The sequence below is a fragment of the Amblyraja radiata genome, chromosome 8 (genome assembly GCF_010909765.2).
Source record: "Amblyraja radiata isolate CabotCenter1 chromosome 8, sAmbRad1.1.pri, whole genome shotgun sequence".
NCBI lineage: Eukaryota > Metazoa > Chordata > Chondrichthyes > Rajiformes > Rajidae > Amblyraja > Amblyraja radiata.
The window spans coordinates 81,535,374-81,550,417 of NC_045963.1; the positions used below are offsets into that span (position 1 = coordinate 81,535,374).

The window sequence follows — 15,044 nt, forward strand, 5'->3', positions numbered from 1 at the left end:
TATAACAACTACAAATAACAAGATAGTCCAGTTTTGGAGAGCATAGTCACATGTCCTTGGGCTGCTGCCTCACAGTGCCAGAGACCCGGGTTCGATCCTGACGATGGGTCATGTCTGTGTGGAGTTTGCACGTTCTTCTTGTGATTGCGTGGGTTTACTCCAGCTGCTCTTGTTTCCTCCCACATTCCAAAGATGTGCAGGTTTGTAGGTTATTTGATGGGCCGAATGGCCTAATACTACTCCTGGAACTTATGAACATGAATTGGCTTCTGTGAATTGTCCCTAGTGAGTAGGAAACAAAAGTGGAATAACATAGAACTAGTTTATAAGTGATTGTTGGTCGGCATGGACATGGTGGGCCGAAGGGCCTGTATCTCCAAAAAAAGTCCTTTATCTCTCATAGAATTCAATAAGTCTGAACCAAGACCATCAGGTTGTGTGCCAACAATAACAATAAAAAGCCACAGATTATTATTAGATTACTGCAAGATTGGTTTATTATTGTATAGGAAGGAACTGCAGTTAAACACAAAATGCTGGAGTAACTCAGCGGGACAGGCACATCTCTGGAGAGAAGGAATGGGTGACGTTTTGGGTCGAGACCCTTCTTCAGACTAGTCGGGGAAAGGGCAATGAGAGATATAGACAGTGATGTAGAGAGATATAGAACAAATAAATGAAACATGCAAAAAAATAACTGACAAAGGAAACGCATTTGTTAGCTGTTTACTAGATGAGAATGGGAACCTGCTGCGACTTGCATGGGGGAGGGATGGAGAGAGAGAGGGAGTGCAGTGGTTACTTGAAGTTAGTGAAGTCAATATTTATACCACTGGGTTGTAAGCTGTCCAAGCGAAATATGAGATGCTGTTCCTCCAATTTGCGATTAGCCTCACTCTGGAGGAGACCTGGGACAGAGGGGTCAGTGTGGGAATGGGAAGGAGAATTAAAGCGTTTAGCAACCGGGAGATCATGTTGTTTCACGCGGGCTGAGCGAAGATGTCCAGCAAAATGAACGCCCGGTCTCACCGATATACAGCTTGAACAACGGATACAGTAGATGAGGTTGGAGGAGGTGCAAGTGAACTTCTGCCTAACCTGAAAGGATTGTCGGGGTCCCTGGACATAGTCGAGGGGGGAGGTATAGGGACAGGTGTTGCATCTCCTGCGGTTGCAGGGGAAGGTGCCAGGGGAGGAGGTGGTTTCGTTGGGAAGGGACGAGTTAACCAGGGAGTTGCGGAGGGAATGGTCTCTGTGGAAGGTGGAAAGAGGGGGGAGAGATGGGAAGATGTGGTGGGGTCCCGTCGGAGGTGGCGAAAATGTCCAAGGATCATGTGTTGTATGTGACGGCTGATGGGGTGAAAGGTGAGGACAAGGGCAGTGTCTCCTAAAGTGGGGTACGAGTACCTCCAGTGGTACGCAAAAGGTCTTCAGGGGGTACGCGGCAATTTTCAGCTATGCACTACTGAAACAGATTAATTATTAGAAAAAAATACTGTGGCCATTTGGAAGAATGGGCTGAAAGATGGCAGATGGAGTTTAATGCTGATAAATGTGAGGTGCTACACCTTGGCAGGACAAATCAAAATAGGACGTACATGGCAAATGGTAGGGAATTGAAGAATGCAGTTGAACAGAGGGATCTGGGAATAACCGTGCATAGTTCCTTGAAGGTGGAATCTCATATAGATAGGGTGGTAAAGAAAGCTTTTGGTATGCTAGCCTTTATAAATCAGAGCATTGAGTATAGAAGCTGAGATGTAATGTTAAAATTGTACAAGGCATTGGTGAGACCAAATCTGGAGTATGGTGTACAATTCTGGTCGCCCAATTATAGGAAGGATGTCAACAAAATAGAGAGAGTACAGAGGAGATTTACTAGAATGTTGCCTGGGTTTCAACAACTAAGTTACAGAGAAAGGTTGAATAAGTTAGGTCTTTATTCTCTGGAGCGCAGAAGGTTAAGGGGGGACTTGATAGAGGTCTTTAAAATGATGAGAGGGATAGACAGAGTTGATGTGGACAAGCTTTTCCCTTTGAGAATAGGGAAGATTCAAACAAGAGGACATGACTTCAGAATTAAGGGACAGAAGTTTAGGGGTAACATGAGGGGGAACTTCTTTACTCAGAGAGTGGTAGCGGTGTGGAATGAGCTTCCAGTGGAAGTGGTGGAGGCAGGTTCGTTGGTATCATTTAACAATAAATTGGATAGGCATATGGATGAGAAGGGAATGGAGGGTTATGGTATGAGTGCAGGCAGGTGGGACTGAGGGAAAATAATTGTTCGGCACGGACTTGTAGGGCCGAGATGGCCTGTTTCCGTGCTGTAATTGTTATATGGTTATATGGTTACGAATTATTTTATATACATATTTGCAAATAAATTATATATTTCGTATGAATTCTCCTACTCCAGTTGTGATAGCTGCTGCATTTGAGTAGTTTGCAGTCTCCAGCGTGACAATTGTTATCGACTTTTACAATGAAATACGATTGTTTTTAACGAGGGATACAAGATGATTACGAAAATTTACGAAGAGGTACACGGGTATCAAAACTCTGGGAATCACTGGACTAGGGGGACTCTAGTCTCTGTTGCAACTAGGAGGGGGAACAAGGGCGGAGCTGCGGGGTACCGAGGAGACGTGTGAGGGCCTCATCTATGTTTATTGTTGTCACGTACTAAGGTGCAGTGAAAAGCTTTGTTTGCCTTCTATGCTGTCAAATCATACTATGAGTAGAATCAAGGCATACATACACAAGTGCAACAGGCAGTGCAATGGGAGAAATGCTACACTACAGAATATATTGCTACAGCATTGTAGCGTTAAGGGCCTGTCCCACTTACACGATTTTCCCAGCGACTGCCGGCACCCATCATGTTGAAAATCCAGTGGCGACCAGAAAAAGATACGACTCTTTCGGCGACCATACAGGCGTCACCCCGAGGGGTGGGACAGACCCATCACAGTTACAGACATAAATTCCAAGGGCCGCAATGAGGCAGGTTGGGAGATCCATTCAGTTGTCGAGCAGGGACGAAGTTGCTGGATGGTTTACGCAACAGTGAGCTGGGTGGCGCAGTGGTAGAGCTGCTGCCTTACAGCGCCAGAGACCCCGGTTCGATCCTGACTATGGGTGCTTGTCTGTACAGAGTTTGTGCGTACTCCTTGTGACCACGTGGGTTTTTCTCCGGGTGCTCTGGTTTCCTCCCACATTCCAAAGACTTACAGGTTTGTAGGTTACTTGTCTTCGATAAAAAGGGTAAATTGTAACTCGTGTACAGGCGCGAATATGTTGGGCTGAAGAGTCTGTTTCCACAATGTACCTCTAAAGTCTAAAGCTGAATCCACCTTGCCTTAATTATTGCATGTTAGTTTTCACAAATACAATACAATACAATACAATTTATTTGTCATTTGGACCCCATGAGGTCCAAACAAAATGACGTTTCTGCAGCCATACATTACAAAACAAAAAGACCCGAGACACAACACAGTTTACACAAACATCCATCACATCGCTGTGATGGAAGGCAAAAAAAATTATCTCTCCACTGCCCTCCCCCCCCCCCCCCCCCCGATGTCAGAGTCAAAGTCAAAGCCCCCAGCTGGCGATGGCGATTGTCCCGCGGCAATTAAAGCCACGCCGGGTGATGCAAGGTCACACACCGGGTCTTGTTGTTAGAGCCCCCGACGTGCGCTCGCAAAGTCCGGCAGCCATTCCAAGCCGCGCGGGGCGGTGCTGTAAGGCCCCGCTCCAGGTGCTCTTCAACCCCGCAACTCGGGCGGGAGAAGTCGCCGTTGCGGAAGCCCCGAAAAGCGGTCTCCCAGCAGGGACCCGCGTGCTCCCGGTGCCGCCGTCCGCCAGACCCGCAGTTGCAGCCTCCGAATCTCCAGGGGTCGGGTGGCAGCAGCGCTCCACAACCGCTCCACCCGCTCCGGACTCGGTCAGCTCCGCGACGGTGAGGTGAGTAGTCGGCAGCTCCGCAACTGGAGCCCCAGGTCATTCCTGTTGGAGCCCGCTCCACGTTGCAGCCCCAACGACAACGGAGACCCGACAAAGAAAAGGTCGGGTCTCCCGTGCAGGGAAAGATTTTAAAGTTACCCCCTCCCCCGCACCCCACCACACACATACCCCAACAAAAATAAATAATAAAAACTACATAAAAATGAGACAAAAAATAAAAATAACAGACGGACTGCAGAGGCCGCTGCTGACAAGAGTCGCGCCGCCCACCCAAAAATAAGGTAGCTGATTAATTGTTAGTTTTTTAACTCATTGCATACAAGATGTTTTTCCATTCTTTTTGTTCTAGTCACGAAGGCCCAAGTCTTCGAGCTCTAAATCCGATTTCTCTCCTGAACATTCAGTTCCACAAAGGAATATTCAGGCTAGGAACATTTCTCTTCAACCCGCCTGCAGGTCTACCGGAAAAAACAATGACTCCTGAGCAAGTACTTACTTTGTAAGTGCCATCTTTCATTAGTCATAATAACTTACACTTATGTAAGTCATGCAGAGGTTTTATATTTTTTCACACAGAGGGTGGTGGGGATATGGAACAAGCTGCCAGAGGAAGTAGTTGAGGCTTGGACAATAACAATGCTTGAAACATGCTTGGGACGGGTACATAGAGGGGAAAGGTTCAGCAGGATATGGGCTAAATGTAGGCAAATGGGCCAGGTGTAGATGGAGGAGCTTGGTCGTCATGGACAAGTTGGTTTCCGTGCTCTAAATCTGCAATCTGGTTAAAAAAAACTCCATAAGTACTTCACTGTTTAAGAAGGATGCTGGAAAATTGAAGGTAGACAAAAATGCTGGAGAAATTCAGCGGGTGAGGCAGCACCTATGGAGCAAAGGAAATAGGCGACGTTTCGGGTCGAGGCAGGCCGGGTCTGAAGAAAGGTCTCGACCTGAAACGTCGCTTATTTCCTTCGCTCCATAGATGCTGCCTCACCTGCTGAGTTTCTCCAGCATTTTTGTCTACCTAAGTACTTCACTGGATCATTTTCTGACAAAACAGTCAAGACTTAATCAAAGGTAGACAAAAATGGTGGAGAAACTCAGCAGGTGATGCAACATCTATGGAGCGAAGGAATAGGTGACGTTTCGGGTCGAGACCCAAAGGAGAAATCTGAGTTTCTCCACCATTTTTGTCTACCTTCGATTTTTTTCAGCATCTGCAATTCTTTCTTAAACAAAGACATAATCAAAGAGAGACACAAGAAACCGCAGTTGCTGGAATTTACAGCACATACAAATTGCTGCAGGAACTCAGAGGGTCAGTCAGCATCTGTGGAGGGAATGGACAGACCACATTTCAGGTTAGAACCCTTCCACAGATTCAAGGTCTGATGAAAGACCCTTGCCATTGAGGGAGTGCTGCGTAGGTTCACGAGGTTAGTCCCCGGGATGGCGGGACTGTCATATGAGGAAAGATTGGAAAGACTGGGCTTGTATGCACTGGAGGTTAGAAGGATGAGAGGGTATCTTATAGAAACATATAAAATTATAAAAGGACTGGACAAGCTAGATGCAGGAAAAATGTTACCAATGTTGTGGAGTCCAGAACCAGGGCCCACAGTCTAAGAATAAAGGGGAGGCCATTTAAAACTGAGATGAGAAAAAATGATTTCACCCAGAGAGTTGTGAATTTGTGGAATTCTCTGCCACAGAGGGCAGTGGAGGCCAATTCACTGGATGAATTTAAAAGAGAGTTAGATAGAGCTCTTGGGGCTAGCGGAATCAAGGGATATGGGGAGAAGGCAGGCACGGGTTACTGATTGTGGATGATCAGCCATGATCACAATGAATGCCAATGCTGGCTCGAAGGGCCAAATGGCCTCCTCCTGCACCTATTTTCTATGTTTTAAAGGTCCCAGCACGAAACACTGTCTGTCCATTCACTCCTAAAATGCTGCCTGACCCGCTGAGTTCCTCCAGCAATTAGTTTTCTGCTCAAGATTTAATCCAAGCCAAAATATATGGTGAAAAAAAATCCAGGGAAGGCTTAAGCACCAAGGAAATGTATAATTAATGCTCAGGTGCTTTCAGCAAGCTGAATTAGAGAAAGATAATATATCAAATTGCAATCTTCATAGTAAAAATATCATCTAGAGTAGTTATGTGTAGGAAGAAACTGCGGATGCTGGTTTACACCGAAGATCGACATAGAATGCTGGAGTAACTCAGCGGGACAAGCAACATCTCTGAAGAGAAGGAATGGGTGACGTTTCGGTTTCGGGTCTGAAGAAGGGTCTCGACCCGAAACGTCACCCATTCCTTCTCTCCAGAGAAGCTGCCTGACCCGCTGAGTTACTCCTGCATTTTGTGTCTACGAGTAGCTACATTACAATTAGTACGGGTGTCAAGGGTTATGGGGAGAAGGCAGGAGAATGGGGTTCGGAGGGAGAGATAGATCAGTCATAATTGAATGGCGGAGTAGACTTGATAGGCCGAATGGCCTAATTCTGCTCCTATCACATGAGCTAGATTTCATGGTCTTGTAAGGTTATGTTAGGTTTTCAAACATACAGATTCCTATTAAGAAGCATGGCTAGGTAAAAAGGGTGCATTTTGAGGACAAAGAATTGGTGTACAATTATAAAAACAATGTTTTTTGGAGTGAAATATGGGGAGGACTCAACACAATTAAATATCAGTGCTGTGGATGCATGAAGCAAAAATGTTTGGGAATCTTTAGGTTAGATGGTGCATTTATTTGGAAGTTACTTAATAAAACAGGAAATATTAATAGAAAGCTAGAAAGGGTACAGAGAAGATTTACGTGGATATTGCCAGGACTAGAGGGTGTGAGCTACAGGGAGAGGTTGGGTAGGCTGGGTCTCTATTCCTTGGAGCACAGGAGGATGAGGGGTGATCTCATAGAGGTGTATAAATCATGAGAGGAATAGATCGGGTAGATTCAGAGTCTCTTGCCCAGAGTAGGTGAATCGAGGACCAGAGGACATAGGTTTAAGGTGAAGGGGAAAAGATTTAATAGGAATCTGAGGGGTAACTTTTTCACACAAAGGGTGGTGGGTGTATGGAACAAGCTGCCAGAGGAGGTAGTTGAAGTTGGGACTATTCCAATGTTTAAGAAACAATTAGACAGGTACATGGATAGGACAGGATTGGAGGGAAATGCAGGCAGGTGGGACTAGTGTAGCTGGGATATGTTGGCTGGTGTGGGCAAGTTGGGCTGAAGGGCCTGTTTCCACACTCACTGTATGACTATGATATTAATATGATAAAAATGAACATAGGAATAGAATTCTGAGGAGAATAAACTTTGGTCTGGACTAGCTGGCCTGAGAGATATTGTTCTTTGCCACACTTTGTGAATCTTTGTGAATAATCTGTGGCATTTCATTAGTCACTGGTTGCATTGCTTTCTTGCATCAAAATATATAAATATTCAGTATTTTTTCACATATATATTGTAGAAGTTTGGACGTGCTTCTTTATTGTTTCTGAGGATCAAAAAATCTTGTAGAGACATAAAAGATTTTCAAACTAATTGTAAGATTGCTGTTTGCATGTAACGCAACCCTTGGATGTTAGGTAGTCAAATATATAGGCCATTTGCCAATGAGTTATCTGAGGCATGAGCCGCAACATAGTTCAATGGTAGGCTCGAAAAGACTCCAAAAGATTGATTCCACTGCTTTTAGAAATACTTGTAATAAGGAGTTGAAAGCATTCACCACAGAAAGAAATAAAGATATATTAAAGATTTAATTAACTCAAAGACCAATTATTAATGTGAGTTTTCCCCATTATTCCTTCTTCACCTGAAAGCAAATGGTTTTGTCTGAATTATTTTCCTTGGGTGCAGTTTCTTGAGCTGCTGTGTCTCATCACCAACTACTCTAAGAGTCTTTACTCGACAACAACATTATCTCCTGGTTGACAAACACTTTAACTCCCCTTCCCATTCCCAACCTGACCTTTCTGTCCAGGGCCTCCTCCACTGTCAGAGTGAAGCCAAAAGCAAATTGGAGGAACAGCATCTAATATTTCGCTTGGGCAGCTGACACCTCAGCGGTTTAATATTGATTTCTCTAACTTCAAGTAACCCTTGCACCCCGTCTCTCTCTGTGCCTCCCCCACCCCAGTTGTCCTTCTTGTTTTACTGTCATCCTTTTGAGTTCCACAGTCTGTATAACTTTATCACCTATCTCACAGCCAACAATGTGCCATTGTGGGCTTCACATTCTCTTCATTATCGTTGCTTTTTGCATATCTTCCATTCAATTTGTCCCACGCACCATCTAGATCTCTTGTTTCCCCCTTTCCCCTGACTCTCAGTCTGAAGAAGGGTCTTGACCCAAAACGTCACCTATTCATTTTCTTCAGAGATGCTGCCTGACCTGCTGAATGACTCCAGCTTTTTGTGTGTGTCTTTAGTCTTTATTCAGGTACGTGCCGTGGGATATCGCAGAGGTAATATTGAATTCCTCTATATCCTTGTACATTAACGTGGTCGATTTGCCAAACTCAGCAAGACGAGAACAGGGGAATATTTTTTTGAAATCATAGTTGAATTGAGTTCCAACTAATCTTCTGTGTTATCAGTTCTGCAGATTTAGCCGCCTGGGCTTTGTCCAAATATCCATATCGTGGAACTTTAGTTCATGACTTGGAATGGCTGCTTCTTGAGGCCCATTTTACCCTTTTAGACTTGACTTGCAAAAAGCCAAATGTGAATGATGAGTTCATCAGTAGAAGATGTCAGAATTTGGCATTAATATTAAAACACACCAACATTCCAATCTGCCATGAACTACTAGAGATGCAAGAAACGGTATGGACTATATCAGAAATTACTGTGATTCAGTATTATATATTGACAATAAAACATTGATTATATCAGACATAATAATCTTAAAATGTGAGTGAACTGTGGTAATTAATTATTTTAATGGTTATAGAACATAGAACGTGGACCATCTCCGACATCTCCCCACCGTTTCTAGATCTCACCGTCTCCATCACAGGAAACAGACTATTGACTGACATCTACTACAAACCTACCGACTCCCATGGCAATCTGCACTACACTTCTTCCCACCCTGATTCCTGTAAAGACTCTATCCCCTACTGCTAATTCCTCCATCTACCCGCATCTGCGCCCAGGATGAGGTGTTCCATACCAGGGCATCGGAGATGTCCTCATTCTTTAGGAAACGGGGGTTCCCCTCTTCCATTATAGACGAGGCTCTCATTAGGGTTTCCTCGATATCCCGCAGTTCTGCTCACTCCCCCTCCCCTCCCCCCATTCTTAATAAGGACAGAGCCCCCCTTGCCTTCACCTTCCACCCCATCCGCCGTCGCAATAAGCATATAATTCTCCAACATTTTGCCACCTCCAACAGGATCCCACTACTGGCCACATCTTCCCATCTTCACCCCTTTCTGCTTTCTGCAGAGACCATACGCTCCAAAACTCCCTGGTCAACTCATCCTTTCCCACCCAAACCACCCCCTCCCCGGGTACTTTCCCTTGCAACCCCTGTCCCTTTACCTCCCTCCTCGACTCCATCCAAGGACCTAAACAGTCTTTCCAGGTGAGGCAGAGGTTCACTTGCACCTCCTCCAACCTCATCTACGACATGGGACGACAGATGGCACAATGGGCTAAGTGTTCGGCTGGCAACCGGAAGGTAGCTGGTTCGAATCCTGCTTGGAGTGCATACTGTCGTTGTGTCCTTGGGCAAGACACTTCACCCACCTTTGCCTGTGTGTGTCCTTGGGCAAGACACTTCACCCACCTTTGCCTGTGTGTGTGGATGTAATTATGTGAAGCACTTTGGGGTCAATGCAAGTTGACTAAAAATGTGCTATATAAATATAAAGAAAAAAAAAATCTACTGTATCTGCTGTTCCAGGTGTCAACTTCTCTACATCGGCGAGACCAGCGCAGGCTCGGCGATCGTTTCACATAACACCCCCGCTCAGTCCGTCTTAACCTATCTGATCTCCCTGTGGCCCAGCACTTCAACTCCCCCTCCCATTCCCAATCTGACTTTTCTGTCCTGGGCCTCCTCCATTGTCAGAGTGAGGCCCAGCGCAAATTGGAGGAACAGCACCTCATATTTTGCTTGGGTAGTTTACACCCCAGCAGTATGAACATTGACTTCTCTAATATCAGATAGCTCTTGCTTTCTCTCTCCATCCCCTTCCCCTTCCCAGTTCTCCCACTTGCCTTACTGTTTCTGACTACATTCTATCCTTTTTCCCGCACCTTCCCCTGACATCAGTCTGAAGAAGGGTCTCGACCCGAAACGTCGCCCATTTCTTCTCTCCAGAGATGCTGCCTCACCCGCTGAGTTACTCCAGCATTTTGTGTCTACCTTCGATTTAAACCAGCACCTGCAGTTCTTTCTTACACATACAACATTTTTCCTTCTGTCCAGGTCCGTTAAGCACTATATTAGAACAAGATCATAGAACAGATACAGCACTGTCGCAAGCCCTTTTGCCCACAATGTCTGTGTCAACATGATGCCAAGTTAAATTAATCTTCTCTGCCTGCACATGATCCATATTCCTCCGTTCCTTGCATATCCATAACTAAAAGCCTCCTAAATCCAATATCACATCTGCCTCCACCACCACTCCTCCCAGTGCGTTCCAGGCATCCACCACTCACTGCAAAAAAACTTTCCCCACACATCATCTTTAAACTGCCCCTCTCACCTTAAAGGTGTGCCCTCAAAGTTTTGTAACTTATCAATGCCTCTCATAACTTTATGTACTATTGGGTCTCCTTTCATCTTCCGAAATTCCAGAGAAAACAATCCAAGTCTGTCCAGTATTTTATAAATATTAAAGCAATACTAATGTTTAATTAATTGACTATATGGTAAAAAATCTTTTCTATAAATCGATTTGCTGGTGCCAATCCATTCTGCATTGTTGATAAGTTGGGAGAATGGTTAAATTAGAAGAGCGTGTGGGGCTAATAATATAAAGATATGAATTAATGTATTACCATGGCAACTGTTGAATTTAAATTCAGTTAATAATATATAATTAATGAGCAATGCATTCAATGAAGTTAGGTCTGTCAAGCACTGAGAACTGTTCTGCACACTGGTCCTTCCTCTTTGCTCCACCTATTGTACTTGAGTTTGGCGTGATTGTATTTACGTACGGCTGATCTGTTTGGATAGCATGCAGACGCTTCTCACTGTACCTCGCCCCACATGACAATAATAATCCTAAACCCAAACCCAAAACTGCTGGCTGAATTCTAGAGCACACAACTGCCTGACTTTGCTGTGCAGGAAGGAACTGCAGATGCTGGTTTAAACCAAAGATAGACAAAAAAAGCTGGAGTAACTCAGGAACTCAGACAGTCTGAAGAAGGGTCTCGACCCAAAACATCACCTCTTCCTTTTCTCCAGAGTTGCTGCCTGACCCACTGAATGACTCCGGTTTTTAGTGCCAATCTTTGCTTGACTTTGTTGGCAGCAGATAGAACAACTCACCTGAGGGTAAACCTACCTGCACCTCATCCTCTGGGGTCTACCTGTTACACATCCATGACAGTAATGCAGGAAAGACCAGCATAGATTTCTTGTGGTGTTAATCTCAACCTCACACTGCTTTCACTGTTGTGTCATACGGCACTACCAATGTCCCAAGTGAGATCGGCCCAGGACAGACCTGCAAACTCAAACCAGGTCTGTAGAGCATCGTCAACAGCAGAAATGTGCACCTCCCCAATCTGAAACTCCTGGCCCGGCATGTCCCTCACTCAATCGTTCCAGTATATGAAAAAAAGATGCAAAGTGCTGGAGTAACTCCAGCATCACTGGAGAACATGGATAGGTGATGATTTGGGACAGGACCCTTCTTCAGATTGTGAGTCTGAAGAAGAATCCTGAGCCGAAACGTCACCTATCCATGCATCTACAGTTCCTTGTTTCTATATTCTAGACGATCAGTCCTGGTTCAGTAATGAGTACAGATGGCTGTGCCAGAGGCAGCTCCTGACATACCTACAAAAACAACCTGACAAAGTTGCAACAAAATAATAGACAATAGGTGCAGGAGTAGGCCATTCAGCCCTTCGAGCCAGCACCGCCATTCAATGTGATCATGGCTGATCATCCCCAATCAGTACCCCTTTCCTGCCTTCTCCCCATATCCCCTGACTCCGCTATCTTTAAGAGCCCTATCTAGCTCTCTCTTGAAAGTATCCAGAGAACCGGCCACCACCGCCCTCTGAGGCAGAGAATTCCACAGACTCACAACTCTCTGTGTGGAAAAAGTGTTTCCTCATCTCCATTCTAAATGGCTTACCCCTTATTCTTAAACTGTGGCCCCTGGTTCTGGACACCCCCCCCCCCCCCCAACATTGGGAGCATGTTTCCTGCCTCTAGCATGGCATGCAAGCATGCTAAACAGCAAAACCAGCAAGCAAATGCCAGTGGTAACAACGCCATAACCGACAGATCACATCAGCCCGTCTGCCGTCTTGCCACATGTATTCATGAATGGTGGTGGTCAATTAAACAGCTGGCAAATGGAGGAATTTCAAAGAACATCGTCATGACCCAACATCCGAGCGTAGAAGAGGAAGCTGAAGCATGTACAGTCATGTGTAGGAAAGAACTGCAGATGCTGGTTTAAATGAAAGGTAGACACAAACCGCAGGAATTTTGCATGTACGGTCATGTTCAGGCACACAACGTTGTGTGGATGACCCTCCTGACAGCATCACCGTCATGGAACCAGTCGCCACCTATTTCCATTCACTCCGCATTAGAACAAGATATGGCTTCTTCTTCTTGTCGAGTCCGCACACGAGATTAGATGTTGTTCAGCCAGAGATGAACACACTTCTCGGCATCAGCATACAATGGCGTCTTGCTCTTCTTGTGCGTGGTGGTGGAAAGATTGGTGGAAACAGGGCCGGGACGTAAACGCTCTTTCCTTGACCCCAAGTGATGGCTGAAGGCGTGGGATACAGCAATGGGTATGGACCATACATCATCCTCATTGTTTAAGAAGGAACTGCAGATGCTAGAAAATCGAAGGTAGACAAAAATGCTGGAGAAACTCAGCGGGTGAGGCAGCATCTATGGAGTGAGGGAAAAAGGCGACATTTCGGGTCGAGACCCTTCTTCAGACCCATTGTAGTACAGGTGCACAACCTTTTATCCGAAAGCCTTGGGACCAGACACTTCTCGGATTTCGGAATTTTTCGGATTTCCGAATGGGAGATTTTTAGCGTAGATTAGGTAGGTAGCGCGGGCGGCTTGAAAAGTCTGGAGCGGCTGCCTCCTCCCCGGAGACCGGGGAATCATTGTAAATCATTGCTTAAATGTTAGTCAGTTAGTTTGGAGGGATTTTATGTGGTGGGGGGGTGAAGGGGGAAACTTTAATTCTTAGTCCCCTACTTGGTCGGTGAGGCGGGGAGCGGGCAATGCCTTACCGGGTCGCCGTGCTGTAAGCTCCGGAGCGCTGTGGCCGCCGACTCCCAACATCGCGGAGCTGGGGCTGCGGGCGTCCGGCTGCGGGCGGCGCCGGTTGGAGCTCCGACCCCGGCAACTCTACCCCTGGCTGCGAGGCGCTACAAATCCAGCGCCGCCCGCGGCCGGACGCCCGCAGCCCCAGCTCCGCGATGTTGGGAGTCGGCGGCCACAGCGCTCCGGAGCTTACTGCACGGCGACCCGGTAAGGCATTGCCCGCTCCCCGCCTCTCCGACCAGGTAGGGGACTAAGAATTAAAGTTTCCCCCTCCCCCCCCCCCTTCACATAAAAGCCCTCCAAACTAACTGACTAACATTTAAGCAATGATTTACAGATGTTCAAGTGTCTCCCCGGTCTCCGGGGAGGAGGCAGCCGCTACAGTAGTACAGACCTGGGTTGACCGTGGGTCGTTTCGGGTCAAGTTTGGCGCCAAACGCGAGCTTTGGTGTGCAGACGACATCCTGGAAAAAATGTCCGGTTTTCGGAGCTTTTCGGTTTCCGGAACTCTGGATAAAAGGTTGTGCACCTGTACCTTTGAATTAACTATGCCGCTAGCCAAGTCGTGCCAGAACATCTACAATGTTGACACCTACCCAACAATGCACTAAGCACTAATCCAATAATTACAGTCCAATCAGTCTACACTCAGTCATCAATAAACTAATGGAAGATGTTTAGGAAAGAAATGCAGATGCTAGTTTAAATCAAAGGTAGATCAGTCTGAAGAAGGGTTTGAAACATATAAGATTGTTAAGGATTTGGACACGCTAGAGGCAGGAAACATGTTCCTGATGTTGTGGTAGTCCAGAATCAGGGGCCACAGTTTAAGAATAAGGGGTAAGCCATTTAGAACGGAGACGAGGAAACACTTTTTCCTCACAGAGAGTGGTGAGTCTGTGGAATTCTCTGCCTCGGCGGTGGAGGCAGGTTCTCTGGATGTTTTCAAGAGAGAGCTAGACAGGGCCCTTAAAGATAGCGGTCAGGGGATATGGGGAGAAGGGTACTGATTGGGGATGATCAGCCATGATCACATTGAATGGCTGTGCTGGATCGAAGGGCCGAATAGCCTACTCCTGCACCTATTGTCTATTGTCTCGACCTGAAACGTCACCCATTCCTTCTCTCCAGAGATACTGACCTGCTGAGTTACTCCAGCATTTAGAGTCTACCTTCTGATGGAAGATGTTGCTGACAATGCAATCAAGTGGAATTATTCAGCAATAATATGCTTAATGAGGCCCAGTTTAGGTTTTGCCCATGTTCCCTTGGCTCCAGACCTCTTTAGCGGCTTGATCCAAATGGGGACCAAGAAGCTGAATTGCGTAGGTATGGCCAGTGTGACTCACCGTGGAATCAAGGTAGCATTTGACCGTTCTTCGTTAACTCACTTTCTCATCCACTCCCTACACACTCAGGGCAATTTACAGAGGGCCAATTAACCTAAAGTACCGCACATCTTTGGGATGAGGGAGGAAACCGGAGCACCTGGAGGAAACCAATGCGGTCACAGGGAGAACGTGAAAACTCCACACAGACAGCACCCGAGATCAGGAGTGA

General features: G+C 46.1%; 1 protein-coding gene across 1 annotated transcript in view; it reads left to right on the top strand.

Moving 5' to 3' along the window:
* LOC116976443 overlaps nucleotides 1–15,044 on the top strand; it is a 43,990-nt gene that overhangs the window by 11,888 nt on the left and 17,058 nt on the right. The window contains exons 5-6 of the mRNA XM_033026335.1: nucleotides 4,319–4,468; nucleotides 8,581–8,809. Of these exons, the coding sequence (XP_032882226.1) occupies nucleotides 4,319–4,468; nucleotides 8,581–8,809 (379 nt within the window). The remainder of the gene's footprint in view (nucleotides 1–4,318; nucleotides 4,469–8,580; nucleotides 8,810–15,044) is intronic.